The sequence below is a fragment of the Anser brachyrhynchus genome, assembly GCF_964034855.1.
Source record: "Anser brachyrhynchus genome assembly, chromosome: 2".
NCBI lineage: Eukaryota > Metazoa > Chordata > Aves > Anseriformes > Anatidae > Anser > Anser brachyrhynchus.
The window spans coordinates 6,509,857-6,536,173 of NC_137695.1; the positions used below are offsets into that span (position 1 = coordinate 6,509,857).

Below are 26,317 nucleotides of genomic sequence, written 5' to 3' on the forward strand. Positions count from 1 at the left end.
AGAAAATGTACCCTGCTTCACTTTAAAGTTGTGGGCTGACCTGGAATTTGGCAGCCCTTTGGCAATATTGCCAGAACCTGCCTTCCTCCTCGTGCATGTAGATTTTGGTGCAGTTTCATGGGGAAAGAGGCAAAAAGAACAGTATGAAAAGGGAATATATTCATTACATGCCTCTCAAGTGTGTGGCCAGGTGAACCTACACAGTCCTTACATGTCCTTCCCATTTGCTGTGTCAGCTGAACATCCTGGGCCGTATTCTGAGGCTAAAAAGGAAGGGAGGTCGGTCTCTAGCAGAACCACAAAAGTGTTGATCCCAATGAGATTTTAGGGTGAGGATCAGTTCAGTTTACATTTCCTGTACCAGTGCTTGTCTCTCTGGGGAAGTCATAAAATTACTCTAACATAAGGCATCTTAGCTAAGACAAATTACCCCCACAGTGTTAGATATAGCAGTTTGAAATTTCAGGTGATGAGAAACCCTTAGAAATCTCTACATTTAAATTTCAGCTTCCATTTCTATCATAAAATCTTACTGGCAGCAGCCGTATTTCCCAAAGCTACCCATTTTTGGCACTGTCATCGAGAGGGTTCCGGAGGAGAGAGCCCACCTGGTGGCTTCCTTTGGTTCCTGAGATGTAAGTGAGATGCTCTGCCAGCTCGGAGAGCCAAGAGACACGTGCCTATAGCCCACACATATGGTGAAAGGGTCAGAAAGAAAAGGTGAGCAATAAAAGTCAGCGCAGGTGTGAGAAGCTGGCAGAAGAGAGTGAGACAGAGGGGAAACTGTCTTCCATTTTTCCACTTTCTTTGAGATGTACAATTTTAAATATGGGTTGTCCTAGCAGGGAAACAACTCCAAAAAGCTCAGCAGCAACCGCAGCAACAGTTTGCATCTTCTCAAGGTTCTTTTGGGTTCTCACTTTGGCTTCCTAAGTAATTAAAATTTGGAAATTGTTTTCTTCTGTTTTCATAGCATTCCTGTAATTGCTTATGAAGGCCATCTTTTCGTAGGCGACGTCAAACTTCAGGCTCCTAAAGGAGTAAGGAGTAAGGACCACTTTGTGGGACAGTAATGTGATGGGACAATTCAGTGTGCAATCCACCTGACACAGCAGATCCTGCCAGAACTTACCTGCAGTTTAACTGCGTTGAAAGTTTCAGACATCAGAGGGCTTTGAACCCTTTACATTAGATAAATAAGTCTTCAGACTTCCTACTTTATCATTGCTTATCCTGCAAAGTGCCCACAGCTCTAGCTCAAAACGGTGTGTGCCTTTACCACAGCAACATCACTTCGTGGTTCAGAAAAAAAAAAAAAAACAACACACCATGACAGACTAAAAGGAGGTTCCAGATGAGAAATGCCAGGCTGACATCCTGAATCAGTCCCCAAAGTACGGTGTCCTGCCCTTACACCATGGAACTCCGTCTTGTTTCTATTACCCCAAGCCTCAAGGACATCCGTGTGTTTCTGCAAGGTATTTGGATCATTTTCTGCATTGACGAGGTCCTCCAGTCAGCAAATGTCATTAGCACAATGTCAGAAAACGTCTCTAAACATTGCTTGTTGTTTGAGTCAGCCCAGTAGGGCTGTTATTGCCTTCTCCCCTTTCTTAAATTTAACTGCAGCATGTGTTGCCTTACTCTAACTACTGCCCTGGATCTATCTATGGCATGCTACCAAGAAGAAAATCTATGATGCTGCAGTAGCTAGTGGCTCGTGGCCACATTTGCCCCTTCTGCTGTGACAGAACCAGGCATGGACGCTGCTTTCTGCAGAGATAACACCTCTGCATTTCCCCATGCGGTGCAGTGCCGAGCCAGCAGCACTTGCCTGCCTGTCTCCAGAAAATGCCATTATTGATTTGTTCCGATGGAGTGGCTAATTGGGTCATATGGAAAGTGCTCGCTGCCTGCTGCTGGGATGAAGAAGCGCTTTGCAGCTCCTTCCCCGTTCCTCGACACCAGGCAGACGCGCTGAGGTTCACAGCGGCCAGGTCCCAGCTCCCACCGTGGCTGATTTGTGGCATCTGAGTCTGCAAAGATGCTCGAGAGCTGCCCCTTCCCAATGCCCGAGGCTTTCCCCTGGATGTGGAAATCCTTAAACGGCAGGGAGTTATTGCCTGCTGGGGCTTACCTTCCCATGTCCTGGCGGGGAATTTTGCCTGTGGGAAGGGGATGTTTTTTTCCATCACCCCTCAGGGTTTCCTGGTTTCTCACCTGCTTTTTCGCAGGGAGGGATGCACATTGCCTGGATTTTGCACACCCAACAAACATTTGTTGCTCCACAAAAATCACTTTCTCAATCAAAAGCACTTTTTTTTCTTTTTTTTTTCTTTTTTTTTGATTAGCAGGTCTTCTCTCTTGTATACGTCAGCTTGGGATCTGTCAAATGCATCTCCCAGGAAAATCAGTTTTCCAGGCTTTAGATAAGTGCCTCCTCCATACATGCCAACGACAGAGCTGGCCGTGACCACAGTCTTTGTTCAGTGATACAGCTCCTATATTGCCCCGAACTGGATCAAATCCCCAAGCTTTTCTTCTCTTTTTCCCCATTTTTTCAGTATTACTGACTTAATTTGATTTCACTTGACAAGGTGAAACTGTTTCGGATGGCTTTTTTTTTTTTTCATGTTTCTACCAGTAAGAGATTAATAGTTTTGAGTGCAGAGAGGACCATTGGGATCATCAAGTTTTAGCTTTCTCATAGCACAGAGTCAAGGACTTCAAGCAATAATTTCTACACAGAGCCTGTAAGTTTATTTTCACTGTGATACATCATTTGTGAGATAGAGGAGGGAATTAAATGTCTCAGGTAACAGAGACTTCACCATGCACATCTGGACCCACATCTGTTCCTTTCCAATCATTGGATACTTAACTGTACAATTTCTGTACAGTACAGACCTGTTCCTAAACTGATATGAATTCTGTAAAAGTCAGTAGAATTATTCCACGTTGACATTAGTGGAGCTGAAATTACTGATAATTGCCCTAAAAATGCCATTGCATAAAGATTTTGGTATAAATTGTTTGTGACGATACCTTACTCTCCTGATAATTCTAACATCGACAAATCAGAGATACCGTGAAGTCATATGTTTATTTGACAAGGTACATTAATTTCAGCCTTTTATTGCAGGAAATATCGTTTATTGTCAGGAAATGTAATGCCTTTTCAAGCAATATTTATATTCTTGCTGTTTTCCGTTACAGTCCTAGGGACAAATTTTCTTTTAGTACAACTGGATGAAATACCTTTGAAGTCAGTTGATGACTCCCCAGTTTATACTGGTAGGAGAGTGAGCCCACGTGTACACATGCACTATGTGCAGTAAATCTTGCAGCAGTCTGCATGTCAGCTTTATTTGGGCCAATATTTTTCTGATCATTAAGTAAGTCAGCAAGTGTTGTTTTTTGTTGTTGTTCTCATTAGATACATATTTTGCCTGATTTTCTCTCTTTTTGAAAGTGTATGTTTTGGTCTGCATTTCTTGAAAAACTGCGTAGAACTCAATTATTTGCTTTTATCTTATTTTTAGCAATAAAATAGAACATATCTGTATTAATCACCTTCGGAAGAATAGCAGCAAGGCCATTAGAAAAAAACAGAAAGAAAAAAAAAAAAAGGACTGTAAATCATAGCAGCAGATTTAAAGCACCTCTATCTTTGTCTTTGCTTTTACACGTAGAATGGCATTTGTATTTATTTCATTTCAGTACAACAGGGCAGCACAAGACTCAGTGTCAGATCTCTCCGCTGACGTGATCGTAGCAGTCACACCGCGTATAAAGGTTTTAGGGTGCTTATCCAGTAGACACGGTGCCCAGGAAATATGTTTGTCTGCAGCATAGTGCCTAAGGTCCGGGAAACACAGGGAGATGATAGGAGAAAGAAAGAGGAAAAAAATAAAAAGAAAAGAAAAGCCTGGCATTGAGCGAGCCGATATCAGGCGTAGCGGACTTGTCAACACGCATTTGGACAAGAGCCCAGACCGGGGACCATGCGTCAGTCACAGCCTACCGGGTGCCATTTCCCAGGATCCATGTCCCTCCCCGGAGCACAATGCTGCCCAGAAATGAGCATTTCTTGCTGTTTCTGCCTTTGGTAAGGAAAATGCCAACATCTAACATTTCGGACAAAATGAACAGCAGCCAGTTCTCAAACAGCTCCTGTGACAAGGGGAGACAGAGGGTGTGCGTGTTCAAGGGGCGTGAAGGCTTGACATTACTCCCCTCAATGATGGTCCAAAATAACAACATTTAAAATAATGGCATCTAAAAGTCTGACAATTATTCTGTTGCAATTGCCTGTATTAAAATTTGTCTTCCTTAATGATCAAAACATTACCGCCTTGTTTGGGTGAGAGGACCTGTAGTATTTCAGGCAGTCCCTCAAAGCACGCTGTACTTTGAGGCAAACTTCCAAAATTTAAGCTTCAATCAGAGGAGCCCATTAGTTTGAGTTCTTCGTATTATACTGTGGAGAGATCCCAATTACCAAAAGAAACATAAAGTAGAGTGTGATTAAACTTCAAAATGCAATTTAGCAGAAGGTATTAGCTTGAACTCTGAACAATGAACACTTATGAAACACTTTCACTGCCTATTTAAGCCTATTGAATTGATAACAAGCTAAATTAACTTTGGCAGTCCATCTTTTTGCCAAGTTCTCCCACTTAAACCAATTTTAAGACTGAACCCTTGGAATAATGAATCAATGCTTTATTATGGGCAGTGTGTTGCCCAGTGTGGGAAAAGATCTCAGGCAGCAAGGACCACACCATTAGAAATAACGTGCCCTGCTCCTCTAGGGCCAGAGTTAAAACACTTAAAATGTTCTGGATCAATCCAAGAAGGACCACTGCGAAAGTGCCCTTTTCTTTTTCAGGGGAAGGCATTTGGCAAAGCACCCAGGGTTGGTGCAGAGAGCAGCAGTTGGTAGCTGCACTATGTTTGTCAGGGGAAAAAGTTCACATTTATTCAAAATTAAAAAAAAAAAAATCCAGGAGGGGCTGGCAATGTGTGTGTGTGTGTGTATATATATACATATATATATACACACATACATTATATATATAAACACATTATATTGGACTGTATATATACATATATATATATATATACACATGCCAAGATGCCAAGATGGGTTGGTACCAGAGGAGTTTTTGCTGTTAACACTCTCTGCTCAGCAGCTGTGGTTTCTGGCCAGCCTTAGCCACTCTCAATTTTAAGGCCCAGATTCTGGTATTTTTTTCCAGCTGCATATTCACAGATACTTTTTTTTTTTTTTTTTAAACAAGTTCTCATCTTTGCTTCCAAATACCCTACAAATTTCAGGGAATAAAGCTGCTGGTTCTCCAGGAGTCCTGTGTTTAGCCACATAGGTGTAAGTTCAAACTACAATGGCATTCACTCTGAGAGATGACAACACAATTGAAAATTCCCTTGGGAGCTGTGAACATCCAAATTAAGGGCATAATTTCATCTACCGTTACATTCACCGGGAGCTGGGCAACAGGCTTGCGTTATTTCTGATCTCTCAGACTGCTGTATCTAACCTGTTTTGTCTGCGTTGCTCTTCTGCACGCTTCTGGTAGTGGTTTTGGTTTTAGTAAATGAGGTTCCTGTAAAGGCTGTGTCATCAAGAAGAAGAAAAAAAACAAAACAAAAACAAACAAAAAACATAGATGGAGTTACATGGGAAATATGAGCAGGACTTTCTCATTCTGATGATATTTTATGACTGAGTTTGCGTCAGATTGTGACTGGCTTTTGCACAGGTGAATGGTGAGAGGAAAGACTGGGAGGGGGAGATAAGGACTGCAAAACTGGGCAAAAATCAGAGGCTAAGTTAGTCTGATGTGTAGTTGTTGCTGTTGGAGTGATGGAGCTGGTGGTGTAAGATGGAGTAAGGATGCCCCCTCATATCACCGGGTTTACACATTCTCTTTCCTGCTTTCATACCCATCCACCCCTGCTGATGAATTTGTAGCCCCTAAATTTTGTACACGCTTCCTGTGCTGCAAACTCAAGGTAGGACTTCAGGCACTTCACATCAGCATCACAAATGCTGGTGTCTGCTAATGAAACGTGCTTTTAAAGTGCCACATGAGTCCTGTCCCTAGTGCTGTGCTCTGATATTGCTCCTGGTTTTCCTCTGATTTCTCATTAAACCGAGCAGTAGCTACCCTGCTTTGCAGAAGTAATTCCTCAAATGGGGGTAGAGAGATTCCTGAACATACACGCTTAAAATAGGCAGCTGCGTGCCAGCCCTCCTTTCTTCCTAGCAGAGTAAGTGATATTAATCTTCCCCATCTCGTATTAGGAAGCAAGGGGATTTTCCTGATGTATTTGGTGGTTTTTCTTTGCATGCTGAACGTGCAGAAAGATAAATCCACTGATTTTATTGGTGCTACAAGGATTTACATTTATTCATGGGAGGAGAACCAGGATCATAAATGATGGTAGCAAACCCCACCATTTGTTTCCCTGGATCGAGGCTATTTATTTCCCTCCCGTTTTAGCCCAGACTGTTGAAGGCTTTTCAGACAGAGTGAATTCAGCATATCTGAGAGCTGTCAGCTTGACAGCTCTGCTGACTGTAGCCTCCTGTTGACTCTACACACGAAACAGGTGCTGCCCTTGCAGTAAGGCAAGCTCGCTGCTTTTCAGCAGCACTGCAATCTGCTTGCTTCTCCCCTTGTGCAGAGGTAGGATGCAAACAGTTCGGTTTTCACAATCGTTTACTCCTTGGCTTCTCCGCGCAGGAAGGGTGCCAGTTACTCGATGCAAACTGTTGCCCAGAAAGGATGCCAATAGCTACCAGGCCTGGCAATTTTGTGAAATCCATAGCTGTCTGCAAGGAGGAACATAAACATCAACAGTTACTTCCCAGAGTAAACAGTCCTCTCGTTACTACACGTGTTGTGCCACTGAGCTGGGTTTGCTCTACGTGAAAAGCTCCTCAGGCTCCTATTATTTTTTTTTTTATATCCCAAAACTGGCCGTAGGAAGGTTTGCAGGTTAAAATATGTTTCTGGCTATTAAAGGACTAATTGTTGCTGTATTGAGTGGCATCTCTTGAGCAGGCTCGGTGTCATAGTGTCGGTCGTCTCCAAATGGCTAAGGCAGCGATGCCTCTGTTCCCAGAATCCTTGACTGCTGGTGGTGCTTCCCGCAATGGGCAATGTCCAAAACTCATCTTCATGGTGCCAAAGGGATGCATGAGCCTGGTGGGGAGCAGGGAAAATGCATAAGATGGATATTTCCCGTTGCACCATAGACTGGGTAAAGGGCAGTTTGTATTTGCACTGTCCCAGCAGCGTTAGGGGATTACCCTGCCCACCTCATAAAATAAGTTGAATTAACTTCATCCTGCACCTCCTTCATCTGTGCCCACTGGATCAGCAGTGACATTTGCAAGTGGGGAGGGCTCCATCCCAGTGCCCAGTCCTTACCTCCCCTCCTCGCAGGGAGAGGAAGCTTCCTGCTATCAAAGGCTTTGCACGTCTTCTTTCCCACGACAGCCGTGCCCAGGGAATCAGGGAACAAATGCTCCGAGCCGGGGTCACGATCTAGGTAGTGAGTGAAGTGTCAGGAGAGCCCATCCGAGCTGATCCCCATGTGAGAGGCAGGCCCGGGGATCATCTTTCTAAATTTGTTTGCACAGGATGGAAAAAAGTGATATTTCCATGGGGAAGGAATAAAGCGAATCCGCGCCGATGACAGGTATTTGTCTTGTTTTGCCAGCAGCAAGTCTTCTTTCCAAAGGAGCGGCATTTGCACTAATCCCCATCTGAGCCCGAAACAATTAGCTGATCCGTGCTTTTCAGAGGCAGGACGTGGTGTGGAGCCTTTGTATTTACTTGTGCCAGCCAACAAGTATGTGGGTCCGTGCACACGCACGCTTGGGATGTCACCCAGATTGTGCTCTGTTTTCAATCCAGTTGCTGTTTTCGTGGTGCTGCAGCTGACCTGCAGCGTGCAAGGGGACAACGCTTGGTCCATCCTCCTACATGCAATAAGCCCTCCTACGGAGGCTCCAGAGACGAGCAGGGGTGAGCAAACTTGTAGTTTATCCTCTAAAGGAGCTAACCCCTGTCCCAGGCTCCCAACCGGCCATTTACAGGCACGAAGTTTTCGTACTGCTGAACAGTTTTACTTTATAAACGGTGAAAACAAGTCAATCAATAAATATTACCATAATGTGTATTGCCTTGGCAACATGGCACTTGATACAAAAATTAAAAACAAATTATATAAACCACCCACGGTGGGGAGCTTTACAGGAGATAAACTTGCTGCCATTGCCGCCAGAAGAACAAATCATCTGGAAGCAGAGCAAAAGCAAACAGCCCAAAGTTGAACAAACCCCAGTGAATGCACCCTGCCCCAGGCAGGTTCCTGCTGACCCTTGGGCTCTGTGTCCTGGAACTGAGACCCTTCCATCCCATGGCATTGGCTTGCCAGGGCTGGCATCAGTCATTTGCAAAATCCCAGTTAATTCCCTAACCCTACTGGATAATTTGCCAGGATATATTCCATCAGTATTAATTAATATTAACTAGTCGGATGCTTGGTGCAAGTGTGATTTCTGGGAAGTAGCTGGGGCCATGTTTCCTGGAGTTTAGTCTCTAGGAAATTGTTCCTAAAATCTTGGTGCCGCGCAGAAGGTTTAGTCAGTAGAGAAACGGTGTAAACTTTGCATTTGATGCTAGCTTAATTATTCAGTGCAATAATTTGCTTAACAACTTGAATATTCGTCAGATCAACTGAGTTACACAGTCTGTTCTCGTACGCAGCTTCGTTTCTAATGAATCTGAGTGCACAACCCTTCTGCATAAGTGCACTCGCGATGTCACCCCAGATTGCCTTGCACTTTAAACGTGACACGATTGTTCCTGTTGTTTTAGTGCTATAACTGATACCCTGCCATTAAGATTACTTGGTACTAAGTTGTATGCACATTGCATAAAGGAAGAAAAAACACAAATTTTGTGTGGCTGAGCACCTTATTTGAGTATACTGTGCTTTCCATGCTAGCGTCTCTCCTGAGTATTACAGTATTTCCAAAGATGCTCTTTAAGAAGTGCTACTTTTTGGCAGGGGCTCAGTGATTACGGAATACTCTCCAGCTTGTGAAGATCGGTGCTAAACTGTGCCTAGAAATTGCATGTAATACATTCTCATGCAGAGGGTACAGGCTTGCACATGCATACTTTAATTTATTAAAGCTAGATTATATTTTAGACCACATGCCCTCTGAAGCAGGAAACAAGTAATTTGATTTTGAATTAATTTGCTAGAAACGCAGAACAACATTTGAAAGGATTGGTACAAACCTGACAGTCCGAAAGTATTTATACAGAGAGAGCAATTTGCTTAACCAACTGCTTCCTTTGTGTCATCTGTTCTCTCAGATAGTTATATTTGGAATAAAGTGTTTTTCTGCTGCTGGTACCTCTTGAGGGACTTCCTGTGGTGATGTGGCTTTAGAACTGAGGCAGGTAGGCTGCGGCTCCCTGGGGAAGGGAAACTCACTTAATACTTGAATAATGTTGAATGTCACTCAAGCCGAGGGAAAAAAAAAAAGGTGGACAAGTGAAAGATAAATAGGTTTAAATAATTACTGTTGAAATCCTGTTATGCTTGTAATTTTTTTCTCAGCATGGAAGTCCTTCTCTAAGCAATTCAGCACAACCCTTTGAAATCAGCTTGAGTTTTATTAATATTTTAGTAGCAGCATTAGTAATGGCATGAACGATGGTAGTGCTGTGATGAGCTGTGGAGTTTTCAGAGCAACCCCTCTTGCAGGTGAATCAATAAAACCGAACTGATTTACACCAGCAGCGAACCTGGGCTCCAGATGCAGGGGCCAACCGTGCAAACACGCTCTCCTCTGCCATTAGTCCTGGCAGCCCTTCTGGAGAGCTCAGAGGCAATAAGCATCGCCCCAGGACGGCGTGGCTGGATTTAATGGCACCGCTTGTACTGGCAGGCACTGGAGCTAGTCAGACGTGTTTGCAGGAAAAAATATTGCTCTGATTCCGCAGCGCATCCCTTTTTAGTGCAGTACTTAAGGACGTGCTCTCCTTTCAACCTGCGGTTAAGTCCCGCTGATATCAGTGGGCGCAAAGTAGTCTGCAGTGCTTTGCTGAATAGGCGCCGCACGCGTTTCCGTGTTTACCTGCAGGTTTTTTTCGCATCTACTTTTAGATACCTTTTATCTCTTCCTACAAACTTGGCATTTTCCTTCCCTTCCACGTGTAGCTTGTCTTCTTAGGGTGAGTTTTTTCTACACCGTTTGGAGCAGCCCCATGGCAGGGTGCTGGGTGTTGCACTGGTGCCTTTCTCCCATCTGTGATGCTGAATATCGCCCAGTCACCTGGCTTCAGAGCACACCCCTCAAGTTGCACAAAACCAAAAACAAAGCACAACCCGTTGTCTGAACTGCAAGCCCTCTTCTGTGCCCCTGGTCTCTGGAAGAACCTGTGTCGCCAAACTGGATGGAAAGTGGAGAACACAAGGAAATTTCCTCCCACCCTCCCACAACAACAGCTCAAAAATAATAATCTGGTCTATCTGTAATTTCCGGTTTTACAGACAGTTATCTTGACATATCCAGTTGCTAAACCTGAAAAATTACAGCATAAGCTTGTGTAATCTTGTTGCTTGCCATTTTTCCTTAAGATGTCATCCCCTGACAAGTATAGTTCAGGCTATTTTCTCTTCTAGCTGGGGAGTTCTCCATAAGAAATAAGCATGCTATCAAAGAAAAAGAAAATAAACCCATCTAGGATTATTTCCAGCAGGAAAAGCAGCTGCAGCTGAGGGGGCAGCGATGTCAAAGCCCAGGCGCCCGGAGTCAGAACTCTGAGATTTGTGAAGAGTTAAGTGAGTTGCACATGGATAAGCAGTTGAAGGCTGAGCCACCACCTCCAGTAGGGCAAAAAGAGGTAACAGAAACCAATTTCCTACCTGATACTGCATGCAATTCATCACACGAGCTCCATAGTGCATGCCACCAATTTTTGTGGGGGGTTGGGGCTTGGAAAAATATGTGTTTGTCAACTGGCACGGAAGCAGAAGCACACAGTAGGTATTACAGTTTTATTAAAGGAGAAAGGATTTTGTTGTTATAAAAATAATTGGAAAGCTTGGAAAATGTGCATTACAAATTAAGATGGGATTTTATGAGGCTTTGGAAAAAAAAAAATCTGTAATGTTACTGTCTTATTTTAGGAGAAAATGTGCGTGTGCTTAGCCCTTGAAAAGTAGCTCCAAGAATGGCGTCTGCTGACTTGGCAGATCTGTACCTGGAGTTCACTGGAGGGCACCTGTTCTCTGTAGAAGATTACCATTTCTTTTCCTGTTAGCACCGTAGACCCAAGAGAGGTGCCAGAATTTAAGTAGCTGACATGAAATTACTAATTATATGGCAAGCCTTGGTATCATTCGGTTATTATTGGCCAAAGTGTGGATCGCTCTTTGTTTCTCAATATGTAGACTACGTTGACTTTTATTTTCAATTTCTAGGATTATGTTGTCTTTAAAAACATGAATACCAAAAATGCATCATTTTGTATTTTACGCTGAGTGACTGCAGGTTTTAAATTCCCTGTATCCCACTTGATGACTTGTTGAGATTTTTTTCCCCATTTGGATTTAGTTTTTTATTGATAGAATGTTGCATTTATTATTGGAGAGTGATCTTTGAAATCAGAAACTGGAGGTTTTGAGCCATGTCCTGGGAGTTTGGGGAAGTCCATAGCAGCTTGAGACTGGAACCAGTGGTAGTCTGGGGAGTTTGAATTAATGAAAGGGAAAGAATGACTTAATATTATCATCACTCCTTTCCCAGTTCTGCTGTAAAACTGCTGACGAACTTGTGCCCAGCAGGAGCAATCCCATGCAGAAATCTTGACAGGTCAATGGAAACAGGGCTGCTGCAGAGCCAGACCTCACCTTATCCAGGCCTGCTGATTCTTAGTGTCACATGGGGTGGAATTTACTGAACTAACTGTAGACATCTGCATCTAGACGTGTCATCTGAGGCCCCTTTTATAGTCAACAAAGATCAGGAGCCAATATAGTTAGGTAAAAGTGTCTCATCTCCTCCTGAAATCAACATTTAAATTAGGTCAGATGAATCATATTTTAAAGTACCTGTTTCTATCCAGTGACTATAAAGGGAGCCCAGGGTAACTAGCCGAGCTGTGGAGATCTACACTTAGGTGACCTAAACTCCACTGATATTCACCTGAAATTCTCTAGCCATGAAGTGGTTCTGTCAGGGGCAATCCTCACCAGAATACTTCTTGGCATATTGAACTTCATCTTCAGAAAGAAAAGGTCCTGTACTTTAGAGGAAGGAGACTTCAAGCATCTGATATCCCAATCTCCCAATCTCAGGGGAAAAAAAATGTATACATATATATATATATATATACTTACCCAAAAGAAACATTAGATTTTAAAATAATGAGATGAATTACAACAAGTAGGGATTAGAAGACCATCTCAGGAATTTTTTCTCACAGGGGATTTGGTATCCTTCATGTTTAACCATATTAGTAAGCTATAAAAATCCTGTTATATTAGCATGAAGGCCTGAGAACTATGTCCTTTCTTAGTGCTGTAATGAAATGTCATGATAAGAAGGGAACATTCTAGCTCTGATATATTCAGCAACATCGTGATAAAGAAATAATCCCCATTTCCTCCCTCAACTTTCAAAAGGTCCTGGAACACAAATGTCACCTTTCTATAGCAGACTATAATTGATTCTATTTGTGGCTTCTTAAAGAGAGGTGGAGGAATATGGCAATAATCCAGGGATGACTTGAAATCAAACGGAAGTTCACATGAGGCTATGAATACCAACATGAAAGAGCAAAGCCCAAAGGATGCTATTTTTGAAGGGTAAATCTTGTGTGGACATTACATACTTACAGTCCTTCTGTTCAGAAGTAATCTTTCTGCCGACACAAAAGGACATGGTAATCTTTTTGATGAATGCCCAAGAACCCGGGAGTAGCCAAATAAAGCCAGCAACTGCAAGGAAGTAACTTAACGGATTTGGTATGCCCAAGAGACAGGGCTTTGAGTTATTCAGTCGCTCACAGGAAGCACTGAATGTGTTCTGAATAAAACACTGTTGATGGCAGTAAAGGATACATTATATGATTAAAAATTCATCCCATATAAATCAACAGAAAGACACCATAGAAATAAAATTGTTGGTGTCGCAGGTGGATAAGACCTCAGAGAACATACCAGTTAATTTCTTTGCCAAAACATTGCCCCATAAAATATTTTGTACAGCCTTGTGGAATCTACTTTTAAACGTATCAGGCAACTTAGACTTCTTCATTTATCAAAGGGAACAGTTTGCTCAGCTAGAAAAAAAAAATCTCATGGCTGGGTGTATTGCCTTAATAATCAGCCTATTTTCTTTTCCTTTTAAAATACAATTTTATTACTTTCTTTTACTGATTTTATCTGTCATTCTGTTTTTATGAATTAATGTCACTTGATTTAATAGACTGTTATTAGCTTCCTTTTGCATTTCGTTAACTCCCTAAAGTCACATGCCATTGTTCCTCCTTTTACCTTTTTTTTTTTTTTTTCAACTCCCTCATTTTTTCCTCTTTGGAATTGTTTTACCAAGAACTAAACACAGTACTCCAAATGAAATTTCCACAGAACTATAAAGAGAAGTACTATCTCAGCATATAGACACAATACTTTCATATAGGATTTCTGCATCTTTATATTCCACGACAAAATCATGTCTATTTTTTTTAATATTACCCCAGGTGATTTGTCGTTACAAGTTTCCACGATTTCCATTGAAATTTTTCCTGAACTATTTCTTTTGTAGTGTTTTGAGTCAATTCTCATTTTCCTATATTCTCTCCATGTTTCACTTCTCACTTCCTTTCTCCTTGGTTTCAATACTCTCTTCAATTTAATGTTATCTGCCAATATAAGAATTATATTGGTCAGTATCTCTTCTGTATCTTTAGTGAAGATAATGCTGACTCTAATCCCTACATGTATCTTCCTCTGAAGACAAAGTTTTTGTTACATTTGGGTCCTTAGGATGGCTTTTCTCCATACAGCAATGGGTGAATCAGAGCCAATTACACTTTATTTCAAAAGTAGGCTTTTCTATAATAGAAATATAGGTATTTTATTAAGATTTATGTATCGTCTGTCAGCTTGGTAGATTAAGGCTGTGATCTTCAAAGGGAAGGGAGAGAGGGAGAAAGATAAGAGAGTTAAACCTTTAGCAAACATCAACTTTCAATGAGATTTCAGCTTCTCACTGCTGCAGGCTTCTTGAAAAAAAGAAAAAAAAAAGAGCATTCAGATCAATTTGCCACTATTAGAGACACAAGTGGTGTCTGACACAAGAGACAAAAGCCCTGTCCAGCTACTTAAGACAGAGCAGACCACTCAGAAACACATTAAAAACTACCCTCCGCAGCATGAATTTGCGCTCAAGTGGGAGGTCTCCCAAAGAGGCTCCTGATGTTGTCTCTGCCTGGCATATCTCCTCCACTCACTTATTCCAAGAAAGAAAGAGTACATTCTGTATTCGTCCTTTTTGTCTTTTGGCCTCCTTGTTCCCTGTTTGTGCACGGCATCCGTGGCAGACAGGAGAGCTGCCTCGGTGTCTTTATGGCTCCATGCCTTTTCGCTCAGCTGGCCTCCAAGAAAGTACTCGCCTTTTCTCCACTGAGTTTGTTTAATTCACTTTAATCACAAACTACAGCAAGAGTTTAGTGATCTGTGGTTCCCATGATTATTCCCTTTTCCTCTTCTCTAAACTCGGTGTTGTGTTTACTTATTACTGCTCTCCTGGGCTCTTTCCAGTTTTCCATGATCATTAAGTATTGATTGCTAATGGTGTGTTACCTTAGTGTTTCAGATCCCTGTATGCCCTACAATGTGCGTTGGCTGGATCTGCTGATTTGCGTTTGTTTCAGGTTTTCTAGATATTTCTCTGCTTACATTTCCTCTAGTTCTAACAAGCTCTCACTCCCTTTTTATTGATCGCCTTGTTGGATTCTTTTAAAAAGGGTTTATTTTCTGAGGCAACTGAATTTTGATTAGTCACATCTCCCTCATCAATTGCTATTACGTCTCTTGCTCTTTTCTTTCCATTACCGAGTTCATGAAAACGTTAATCCTTTTAACCTTTATGGCAAAGAGTAACCTTTGCTTCTTTTCCTACAAGCTTTCCTAATCTTTCCCTCCTCTGTCATATGTGTGGTTCATTCTTTTTCTAGTCCGTATTCATACCCTCAAAGCTTTGTCTAGTGTTTTCTGAATCCATGTTCACTCCCTCTTCTTCCTTGAAGGCTTTTCAAAAGAAATCCTGTCTGTTTTGCCTTGCATGTTCCCTATCTCCCTTTGACACTGATGGATTCTAATATTTTTTGAAAACTCCTCCTGATAAATAACTCTTGAGCATTCTTGATTCTTTAAGATGTTTTCCCTGTGGTCTAATATAATTGCACTGTGTTCTGCAATTGTGTTCTCTGAATTTCGTAACCTGTCTCTGCTAAATACAGCACTCTCATTGACAATGCTATCAAGCTGACGTTGTTCTCACAGTTTTCTTTGATTTCTCTCTGTTGGTAAGAATTATATCCAACGAGGCTTCTTTTTTCATTGGAACTCCTATTTTCTACATCCTGCAGCTGTATATGATTTAGGATTATTTCAGTGATGTGTGTTTTGACGTCTTCATAACAGAACAAATAATGACTAAATGCATTCCCTAATGAACAGTATCAGAAAGTTCTGATTGTGCAAAAAACTTGGTACAACATCTTTGCCACCATCATATACCGTTTGTAGGCTGTAGAAAATAGGCTATTCTCTGTATGACAGCTGCATTCTGAATATGGATTTTTTAGAAGCTTTATCCATGCCGTTGGCCTGTGCTTTCTGTTCTGACTCTCTTTTTAAATGGTCTCTTCTCAATTGTTTGCAGTCCTTCTGAGTAGAGCATTAAAAACCCTAGCCAAGACTATGACCTTTGGGATGCTGCAGCTAATTGCAAAGAAGTAGCTTCCATCCCCTCTTACAAGCATTGCTGGAATGTTCAGTCTTGCCCATTTTACCCCAGGTTCAGCATTTCTCTGAATTCAGCTATAAATTTTGCATTGCCTTTGTATGCTGGAAAACAAGGGGTCCATTTTCACATTAATAATATATATAAAGCTGTACCTATTCTCTAACTCCATCTTCATGAAAATAATAATTTATGTGTACATGCCATCTTTCGTATAACTATCTCACAGGTTGTTTAAAAGCATGGGTAAGTATTACTGTCCTCATTTTTTAAATGGAGAGAATAGTATTGCAAGATAAAGCACAAAAAGGTTTCAGTAGGTGCTCAGGAAAGAGAATAAGAGAGTTTGCAAATAAGCTACTTGTCCTGACTCTTGTCAGGCCATTTTGTATTGACATGATCCATAGGAGATCCTACCTTTGATGTTGCCTGCTTGTGCCAGATATCTCTCCTACACAGTCAGAAACAAATGCAGGGCTGTGTAAATATTATACCTTCCACTATAATGGCCAAACTAAAAAATCAAGAAAAATATAGTTTTGGATTCACACAAAATAAATGTTTTATTTTGGCTACTTATATAAAATTTTGAAGACAAATCTTGTTTTCTTCTAAAGAAAATGTTTTATGTCAAAAGAAAGCCTAGACATGTTATGAAATTTCTATTTCATATTTGGGTGGCTTATGCAATGGTGAGAGAAGGACTTCTGCTCATCTCAGAGGAGAAGCTGGGGCAGCAGGGAACAGGACATGGACCTAACCAACAAGGTGCAGTTTTTATGCACCAGCTGTGGGTGGGGAGCCTCGGGAATGAGGTTCCAGAGACAGGAACCCAACACAGGTCCTTCATCCTCCAGCATTTCAGGAGCTAGGTTCCACTTCTGGTCCCCCCGTTTGATTTCATTATATATGAGGGAAGGACATACAAACCTTGAAATCTTAAAAAAAAAAAAAAAAAAAAAAAAGAGTGTCTCAGTTGTTCCAAGCTTCCATCTACCATTAATATTCAGTGGCTGTTCACTGTATTTCTTAGGTTGTTCCTTTTTATTATTTTTTTTTAAAGAAAGAATTGTTTGTTAATTTTTTTGTTGGTGGTGGGTCAACCATTAGTTCACCACGGCATAGGCAGAGCTGTCACTCGAGGAGTGGGCACCGTGTGAAGTGCATGGCAATCTTGCTGTCATGTCTGCTTTGGCTGGGATATTGGTTAGTGGAATAAAAACTCAGCTACTTCCTTCGGGGCAATTGATCAATTTGTTTTCCTCATCTTTGCTCTTGTTGACAACAAGCTTGATGAAATCAGTCTTTCTGAAGGCAGCACAGTGGATTTGACAAATCCCGCAGAACTGCTGGAGCAGATCCCTGAGTTTGCTGAGGAGCTGATGGAGCCTGAAGATTGCTTCCCCGAAGGTAAGGGCCTGCATATTTCACTGCAATGCTGAAGCGAGAAAACTCCTGTCCTCTTATCAAACGTGCCTCCACGTTCACTCTAAGTTGCTCTGGCCGCTTGCAATAGTATTTCACTGGATGCACTCCATTTCTTAGATACAGTAATGCTCCAGAATCACTTGTTAACATTAGTCTTTGGATTTCCAAGGCAAGATAAGCCAGATGCATGCTCAAAATTCCTGTGTAGCTTCTAACATGTTAGGCTTATTTTCATCAAAATTTGTGCTATTGAGTTTTATAATGATAATAATAATAATAATAATAATAATAATAAGGTTGATATTTCTGATTTGGCCAATGACAATTTTTGTCTTCCAAAATATGTGCATAATCAGACTTGGTAGAGAACTAATGATTTCGGGATGTTTCTATAGCTTAGGTGTATATAGGCAGTTAATATAAACTGTCTGCAGTGCTCACGAGTCCCAGGGACTCTATTTCATTTATTTTAAAAGGCATGAAGATAAGCATGTCCAGTAACATTAATTTGACCCGGGATGTACTATGCTGGGGCATTTTATTTAATTATTTCAGATAACAACTCATATTTAGATAACTATTTTAATAACCCAATAAGCCAGTATTTTATTAAATTTTGACACCATGCTACCCCAAAACGGATTTGAAACCCAGCTGCACAAAAAGATCTATTTTAGCTACGTTTGAAAGGAAAATAACATTCTAAGTTTTTTTCTTCTGAGTGAGCTCTGTTCAAAATATTATCTCAGTAAGATTCCTCATTTTCCTTTAAATCTGGGTTAGGAAAAATAGGGTTAGCTGAATGTTAGCATATTCCCTTGAAAATTCAAGGGTTATTATAAATAAAAACAGAGCTGCTCAGATGGGATCAGACAGAAATGATTTACTGGGTATACGAATGCCCCTGAAGTCAGCAAAAATGTGCAGCTCTATATGTGTGAGAAAGATGATTGAATGAGGTAAGGGAGCCCTGCAGGGCTTACAAATGTCCCTAGGATCTAAACATTTTTTTGGCAGCTTTGCTTAAACGCAGTAGCCAAAAATTAATGCAGTTGACTGAAGAAGGCATGGTACTGTGCTGTAACTGTTCTGGCCGAGACAATAATATTTAGAGATTAGATCTGGTGTTTTCATTCTTTCATAATATATTTCTTAATGAGACCAGTGAGCAGCAATCTATGTTGTGCACTGCAAAGTGAGAAATTATGTTATATAATTGCACAAACAAGCCTGTATTATAAGACCAGTGCCAGTCACATGCCAGACAGTTTACAAATGATGAAACCGTGGTTGGCCAGGATCACCTTCCATTTTTTAAAACAAATAAGGCTTGGATCGTTCAGCCCATCACTGCATTCAGTGCACAGCCCTGGGTCATTCCCAGCACAGCTGGATTCTGTAATTTTCTCTTTCTTGAAATAACCAGAACTGCCCGAATCTCCATCATGCAGACCCACGCCAATACCCAGACATTTTTCTGGAAGCCAATGTCAATGGGACGTGGGGTAGCAGTGGCAAGAGGTGGATCATTGGAAGCATTAACCTAGTTTTGAAGCCCACCTGTCATCCTGACCACAGAGAAATGTAGAAATTGAGCTTTGGGATGAACCCCAGGCTTACCCTTGATCACATCCATCCTTCTGGCTCCTGATCCCTTCCCCCTGAGCGCAACACGGCTGCTGCTGCCTTTTATTCCTCTCCTCTCCTAGTTCCTCACCAGCCTCTGCTGAAATCAGGGTGTCCTCCTCTTCTCCTAGGCTACGGCCAGCTGAGCCTTGGGCACTAAAAGGGGAACTGAAGCAGAAGCTGCTCCCAGCCCTTGATCCTGTGCATGGTGGCTGGGGGCACTGGGGAAGCTGTTGCAGGCAATGGCATCCCCAGTACATCTGCTCTGCTTTCCACGCAAAATGCGTCCATGCGGATTTTTCAGAGGCTACTGTGTAGGCTAAATGCGATTGTATTGCTCATGGATTTGGCAAAAATGCGTAAACTTGGCACGTGAGTGTTCCCTCATTGAACTTCAAGTCAGAGGGACATAAACTGAAAGTCCAAATTACTTTTATTGCAATGACATTAGGACTCCTTTGTATTTATAGAGAAAACCACAGTATTTTCCCATAATCTTTGTTTATTAAATGCCTTCCAATATTTTCCCTCAAAGTGAGCATCGCAATTAAGCCTAATGCAGCTATCACTTCAGTCTGGTTAAAAACAAAATGAAGCAAAGCAAAACAAAACCAGTCTATTTAGCTAAGACATGACAAGGTTATAAAAGTACTAAAATGGAATTATTGAAGGGCAAGCACTGGGCTATTTTATCTAGTGTTGCCTTTGCCATCTTCTAATAAAGAGATACAATATTTGGAATATTCGGAAGAATGGCCAGCTAATATTTGTGAAAGAATATTAGGTAAAATGAAGAGAGGTGAGAGGGAGAGTTAAGTTCTTACCTTGTTAGCTCACCAGCTATCTAAATGCAAACTATAACATTTCTAAACACATTCAGCATAGGCTGTGTCCTGGACAAATATGTTCCAGATTCAGCCCCCTTTTTCAGATAACAAAGGCACAAAGATAATACACGTTCTGGAAATAGTTGCTGAAAGTTTGCTGAGGTCAGAGTTTTCCCGGAGTTGGGTGACCCAGATTAGCCATAGGTCGTTTTTCTTGGGGAGACTTGTTAATTCGTTATCATCTCAAAATAGCTTTGATTAGGCTGAACTGGGAATATTGTTGGGTCAGGAAATGTGGAGTCAAGGTAGGGTCACAGCTCAAGGTCAAGTATTGCTGGGAAAAACCTGATAGAAATGGAGAGATCATTCTTGTTGCCAGTTGATGGGAAAGCAACATCTAGGCAATGCCAGCTATTTGGGTATTTTTCCCTCCAGATGCCTTGCAACACTCCAGTGCTGTTACCTCCATTGGTATGCATTCCGCACCAAAAGTTGTTGTCTGTTTGGACATTATCTTCTGTGTCCCGCAGAAGGTCATCCAAAGAGAGCCCCTGGCCGCAGCATACACCTCTCTCCCAGACCCTAATAGGAGAAAGTTTTCACCAAGCCCTCAAGCGTAATTCCCCGGGCACGGCCCGCTGGCAAAGGGATATGGTCAGATGGTTGCGCGAGAATGAGCTACCTTGATCAACACGCGGTTGATCGCAACTCGTGACGCCCAGGACGCCCACAACCAGGTTTTCATGTGACCGTGTAGGAGCATTTATCGCAGCTGGAAAGCGCTGAAGTTATTCTGGTTAATGGTGGGGTCTGCGTCATGCCCTCCCCAGCAGCTCTTAGCAGCCGTACAGAAATGCAAAAGCCAAGAGGAGCTCCAACAGACCGCTAAACTGAACACATCTAGACTGAGCTGTGGGCTGTGCCACCAGATGAGGTTTGAAAGCTGAGTAAAACCAAACAAAGCCCAGCAAAACATGTTAAGTGTCATCCTAGAAAAAAAAAAAAATATATATATATATGTATATATATATATATATATGGAACAAACCTAAGTTCGAAAGTCTCTTTTCTCTAGCCGTAATACCTGAGATACAGGGTATTTTTCGGTCAGGAAGGGCATGCTAGTATTTTGTTGTAAAGAGTTCTCAGACCTCAGAAAACACTTATCGTCCCATCACTTGTGCAGAAAAAGAGTAAGTCGGGGTGGACAGGACCTCCAGATTCAACTCGTCCAACCCGCTGCTCAGAGCAGGGCTCACAGCACTGGTGGACCAGGCTGCCCACTGCCTTTGCTTCAAGGCATCACACTGTTAGTTGCAGTGACCTCCAGGAGGGTATGTTTTGAGGAGAGTAGCAGTGGATAAACAAGAATCATATCCTTGTAAAGACTTTGGAAGAGTGAAAACACCTGGCAGACTGTGGCTTTGTCAGAAGCTGTGTCGTTGCAGCTCCCGGTTGTAGTACACAAGGAAAGACTTAAATCTCCACGTGTATCTCAGGCACCCAAATGCTGGAGACAGTGATAGCAAATCTCTTTTGTGTTAGCCCTAGAGCTGCACAGCATAAAACCCAGACATGCACACCAGAGAATTGGTGGGGCCAGAGGATGAGAAAGGGAGCAGATAGGAGGGCCAGCAGATACGTGTGCCCTCCAAGCCAGACTTGCCTTCTTGCTTGAGCAATGCACAGCTAGTCAGGCTGGTCATTAGAAACCCAGCTTGACAGATACGTGTCTTAAAACTGAGTTATGAATACTTCCTTGCTTGAATTTATGCTAAGGAAGCTGTATTTTCTTTGTGTCAAACCAAGCAATATCATAACCAACATTCAAAGCTAAGCAAAATATTGTTTTGTTCTAAAAATGAATACCCTAATAATTGGGATCTTCTCTGAAACAGTAGCTATGAAATTATTGTAGTTTAAACACAAGGTACCAGACTTACTGCTCCACACTATGCAAGAAATTAATTGGTCTTCCAGGTTTACTGAAGAGAATATGGAGCCCAATCCAGCCAAAACATATCTAACAATTTAATGCAAATTTAAATGTATATATCGGTATGAACAAGCAGTGGATTTGTAGAGGCTTTGCTCATAAACTTGAAATAAGTAGTCTGGCTATTGTGCATGCAGGAGAAAGTTATTGCAGCATAGCTCCCACATTTACAGGGAGATTTTTCTCCTAATGCACCAAGGTAATGCAATCAGGTCTAACAGCTCCATGATTATAATGCAGCAGGCTAGAAAATGTGAGTGTAGAGCTAAAGGAATATTTACACAGAATGCACCGTAAATTAATTTTTTTTTTTTAATTTGTCATTGTTGTGACAGATGCTTATGTAAGAGCTTTCTCTGTCACACCTGCAGTGGAAGATGCAGTATAGGACCCATTTTAATCTGCAGTTTGTGGTCATGCCATAGGACACCCCACTGACTGAAGGGAACAATTCCCTTGTTTTGAGAAGCAAACAATAATAAATAATATCATGGTAACCAATGCATTTAGAAAGGTTTCTTGGTAAATGGGTCTCTTTTTCATGAGAAATGGTACGTAATGTTGAAACGAGAATTGAAAACAACCACTGTTCTTGGGCAAAGTGACCACTAATGGAGCTCAGTACAGTTTCACTGATTTGCCAGCAAATAGCTTGACCTTTTGAGGGGGACTTTTTCTGCTGTTCTGTGTTTCTCTTGAGCAGACATATACTATCCAAAATGCTGTAATGGAAATGAATCATTTTGCTCTCCAAAAACATGTAGCCCACTATGAATTAGGGTGGCAAAACTAAGTCCTGACCAAATCATGAGGTATTCAGCTTCTTCTGTGCAACCCTATATAGTTCCCTAATAGCATTGATTTCAGGGGGATAGCACAGATCTATTAGACTAGGCAGCATGAGTAATGCTGTTATAAGAAATGCCAAAGGGTTTATTCATGTCTTGACACTTGCTGTGTTAAAAGGTGTTAATGAATAGTCTTCTTCATATGGATCAAGTAAATAGCTTTCTAGACCCAGAGCTGGAGTCTGTTGACCACCTGCCTTGTAGAAGTCAGCTGGAGTTATGATTGCTCAGACCCTCACCAGATCATGCCTAGAACACACTGGAATGTTTCTAATATTTTGATTTCATGGAAATGTGAAAACAAACAAACAAACAAACAGAAATCCACCATCAACAACTCTTGGAACATGGACTAAGGCCAAGTAAACTTTTTTGTCGTGTTATGTAAAGCTTCCAATTCATCATTTAAGCTTGGGTCAAGGTCACCGAACAGTAGGCTACCAGCATTACTAGACAGTCCAGGAAAGCACAGGTATTAAAGAGCAGTCACTGAGGGAAAATATAAAATTCAAAATGGAAATAGAACTTTGTTCATTAAAAACCTATTTATGGTCAGTTTTCTTTTTCTTTCAGATTTCTTTTCTTCTGTTTGATTTATGAGTAGTTAAAAATAGCATTTCATCTGAATTGCAACCAGCATGATTATTCACGGAAGTGCTACTTGACATTAGTAATTGTATCAGAATCTGGTCTAAACATTTCTGAATTGGGCCCAATCAAAAGCATGGGATTTAATAGCGCTGTGATTTTGGGCTGACTCATCTGAGAGGCTATTTTGGATTTTTCAAGGTATTACTGTCAGTAACTAGGACTTTTTTTTTTCTTTTTTCAGAGCAGAATTGCGTGAAATTGCCATCAAAGAGCATTTAAAAAAAAAAAAAAGATTAGTGGTCCTAGCTGCCTTTCTGTCTTTAAATATACCTCTCTGTACCTGTAGATTATCAGATGAAAGCTGACTATATCAGCAATAGCCTGTTTTTACCATTTAAAAACTATTTTCCATCACAAATGAAATAACTTAAGGTCTTATGCTGCCCTGCTCATTAGTATTTCATTTGAAGATGATTCCCTGATTTTAGCTATGCCTGGGCTCAGGTAATCATGTTAGCTCACTGTGTACTTGAAGAACAGAAGCAGACTTCTCCCAGGAATGTTTTATCCAACTGTCTTACGGGGGGGAAGAACCACTTGCTGGAAGACATTAACCTATTCCAATCCTGCTTGTGAAGTCTATGGCTAGCTGAGCGGAGGCCTTTACCTAAGTGTCTAAAACACCAAGTATGAATCTTGGAAGTAATTTAGGAGAAAAGAGAGAAGAGTTTTTAGACAAAAGTCTTAAGTCAGAAAAATCCAGATTTTTCAAAATATTCTGAAGTATGTATGAGAACAAGGTAGTCTTGTGGAAAGTTTCTTTTGCTAGAAGCAGTGGTTATCTCTAGTACAAAGGGGGATTTCTGCTTAACATGAGAAATCCACACTTAAGTTGTGAACACCCTGCTCATTAGGCTGTTCAATTGATAAATGAGGGATCTGAGTCCAAGTCTTGGGTCCACCTGATGCCAAGTTGAGTTGACCATGAGGTAGCCTGCATAACAGCACGGAGTGTGGACCAGACGTCTGCAAGGTGGCAGTGACCACATGGGTTGTGGGGTGAGAAATGGTGTAAGAGGTTTCTGGCAGCACTGCTAAGAGATGCAGCTGATAGCCCCCAGTGTCCTGTCCTGCTGGTGGGAATATATTGCATGGGCATTTCCAAGCAGAGCTGCCAGGGGAGGACGTTGGGCTCAGGGATCCTGGCACCACAGATCTGGTACCCGAACTCTGTTCCGTGGAGCTACTTCCTAAAAAATACCCAACTCACACACATTACTATCCCCGTACTGTTTTTAGGAAAAAGTTCTGACTAACATGATAACTTTATATCCTTTGCCACAATTTTCTGTTTTTTTGGATTAAAGTGCTTAGAGGGATAAAACTTTCCTTTGCTGGAGCAGTACCTGACCCACAAAGAGGTAGAGAGCCGGTCCTTACAGTCGCATCTTCTCCTAGCATTATGCTCTTCTCAAGCAATTCAATTGATTTAATGTATTTCAGCTCAGCCCAGAATTTCTCTGAATTCCAGAATACAGTGGGAGTACAGGTCTGCGTGATGGAAGTATTTAGACGACACGTAGTTACTTGCATTACTGTCACATTACATTTGCATTAAGGGTTTCCTGTCCTGCTAGTCCCATACCAAAACCTCATACAGCCAAGAACCTACACCTTCCAAACATCTCAGAGATGGGGGAGAAAAGGCAGCTCTGGGAGTGGTTCATATATGAACGATGACAGTGACAACCTACAGCTCCCTACAGCTCTGCTGCTCCGTAGCAGGGATGTGGGCTAATATAAACTTACAGAAAATGCCGGGAAGAGCACGGCAGACTTAGCAGCTTGCTCCCTCCTGGCAGAGCCAGCTGCCAGCACATCCCCACTTCCAGCTACATGGGAATCCCGGCATCCTGGGACTTGCACTTGATCTCCTTGCAAATCACATGTAGCTTGAGCGCCTCAGTTATGCCACCTTGAATTAACAGGATCTGCTGTCTGCGTAACCTTGGCACTCACCCTCTTTCCTTCCCCACATGCCTTGCCTAAATATTATTTCTACTTGCAATAGCATTGCATTACATCACCAGAGTGAGATCTCCTCCCTTGTCACTTCTGAGCAGTTGTTGTGTGCTTCGAGACGTGTCCGTGACCTCAGCCACCTTTCAGCTAAGGAAGCAGCTGGCCTGTGATTTATCATCTTATGATGGGACTATAAAACTCCACAGCAATGTCTCTTTCTATACAACACACGGATTAAATGCAGGGTAAAAAGCTTGCTTTTTGGAAATAAAGTAGTTTCTAAGGGTTATTCTCATCAGCAAATGTTTTGACACTTGAGTTGAAGTATCTGACGTAAGGCTGAATGGCCAGCCTGGAAAAGAATAACTCCTGGCTACCAGGTTGTCCTCTCATCATAGTTTTAAGTTCCTACCCAACACAAGGTAATGGACGTGGTGCTTTTTAAATGGGAAAGACCAATCTATCTGTTACTAACAACAATACTCTTTTGCTATAGCAATTTAATGTTGCTAAGAAGACTAAAAATGCCAAGGTTTTGCCAGCAGAGATCCTTCTGTGGTCCCCATTACCACCATGGCATTTTGCTATCATATTTGTCATTGCAACACCTCGCTAAGGTCAGAAAGTGCTGTAAGTGACAGCAGGGAACTTGCTGTGGACAGAGGCTGGATATCTGAATTTCTGCTGATGTCAAAAGGGATTTATCCACCAAAGTACCTTTGCAAAGTTGACCTGATGCCTCGTTTAAGCTCATGAGAGACCAAGAAATCAAAATCTGCTTTTCCTGTCTGAGTCTCTTCAGCACATTGGTCCCATCTGCATTGCTGCACCACCTCCCCTCGTCTCCCTTTCATCAGGTTGCCACTTTTAATCAGTAATTCGAATGGTA

General features: G+C 41.7%; 1 protein-coding gene across 12 annotated transcripts in view; it reads left to right on the forward strand.

Moving 5' to 3' along the window:
- LOC308189258 (sodium channel protein type 5 subunit alpha-like) overlaps window positions 1–26,317 on the forward strand; it is a 208,839-nt gene that overhangs the window by 140,782 nt on the left and 41,740 nt on the right. For 9 of the 12 annotated variants that reach the window (XM_080579061.1, XM_080579056.1, XM_080579064.1 and 6 more), the window contains 2 exons: window positions 10,812–10,958; window positions 17,380–17,500. In XM_080579061.1, the coding sequence (XP_080435187.1) occupies window positions 10,812–10,958; window positions 17,380–17,500 (268 nt within the window). The remainder of the gene's footprint in view (window positions 1–10,811; window positions 10,959–17,379; window positions 17,501–26,317) is intronic. The other 3 variants (XM_080579062.1, XM_080579066.1, XM_080579067.1) reach the window with 1 other exon arrangement.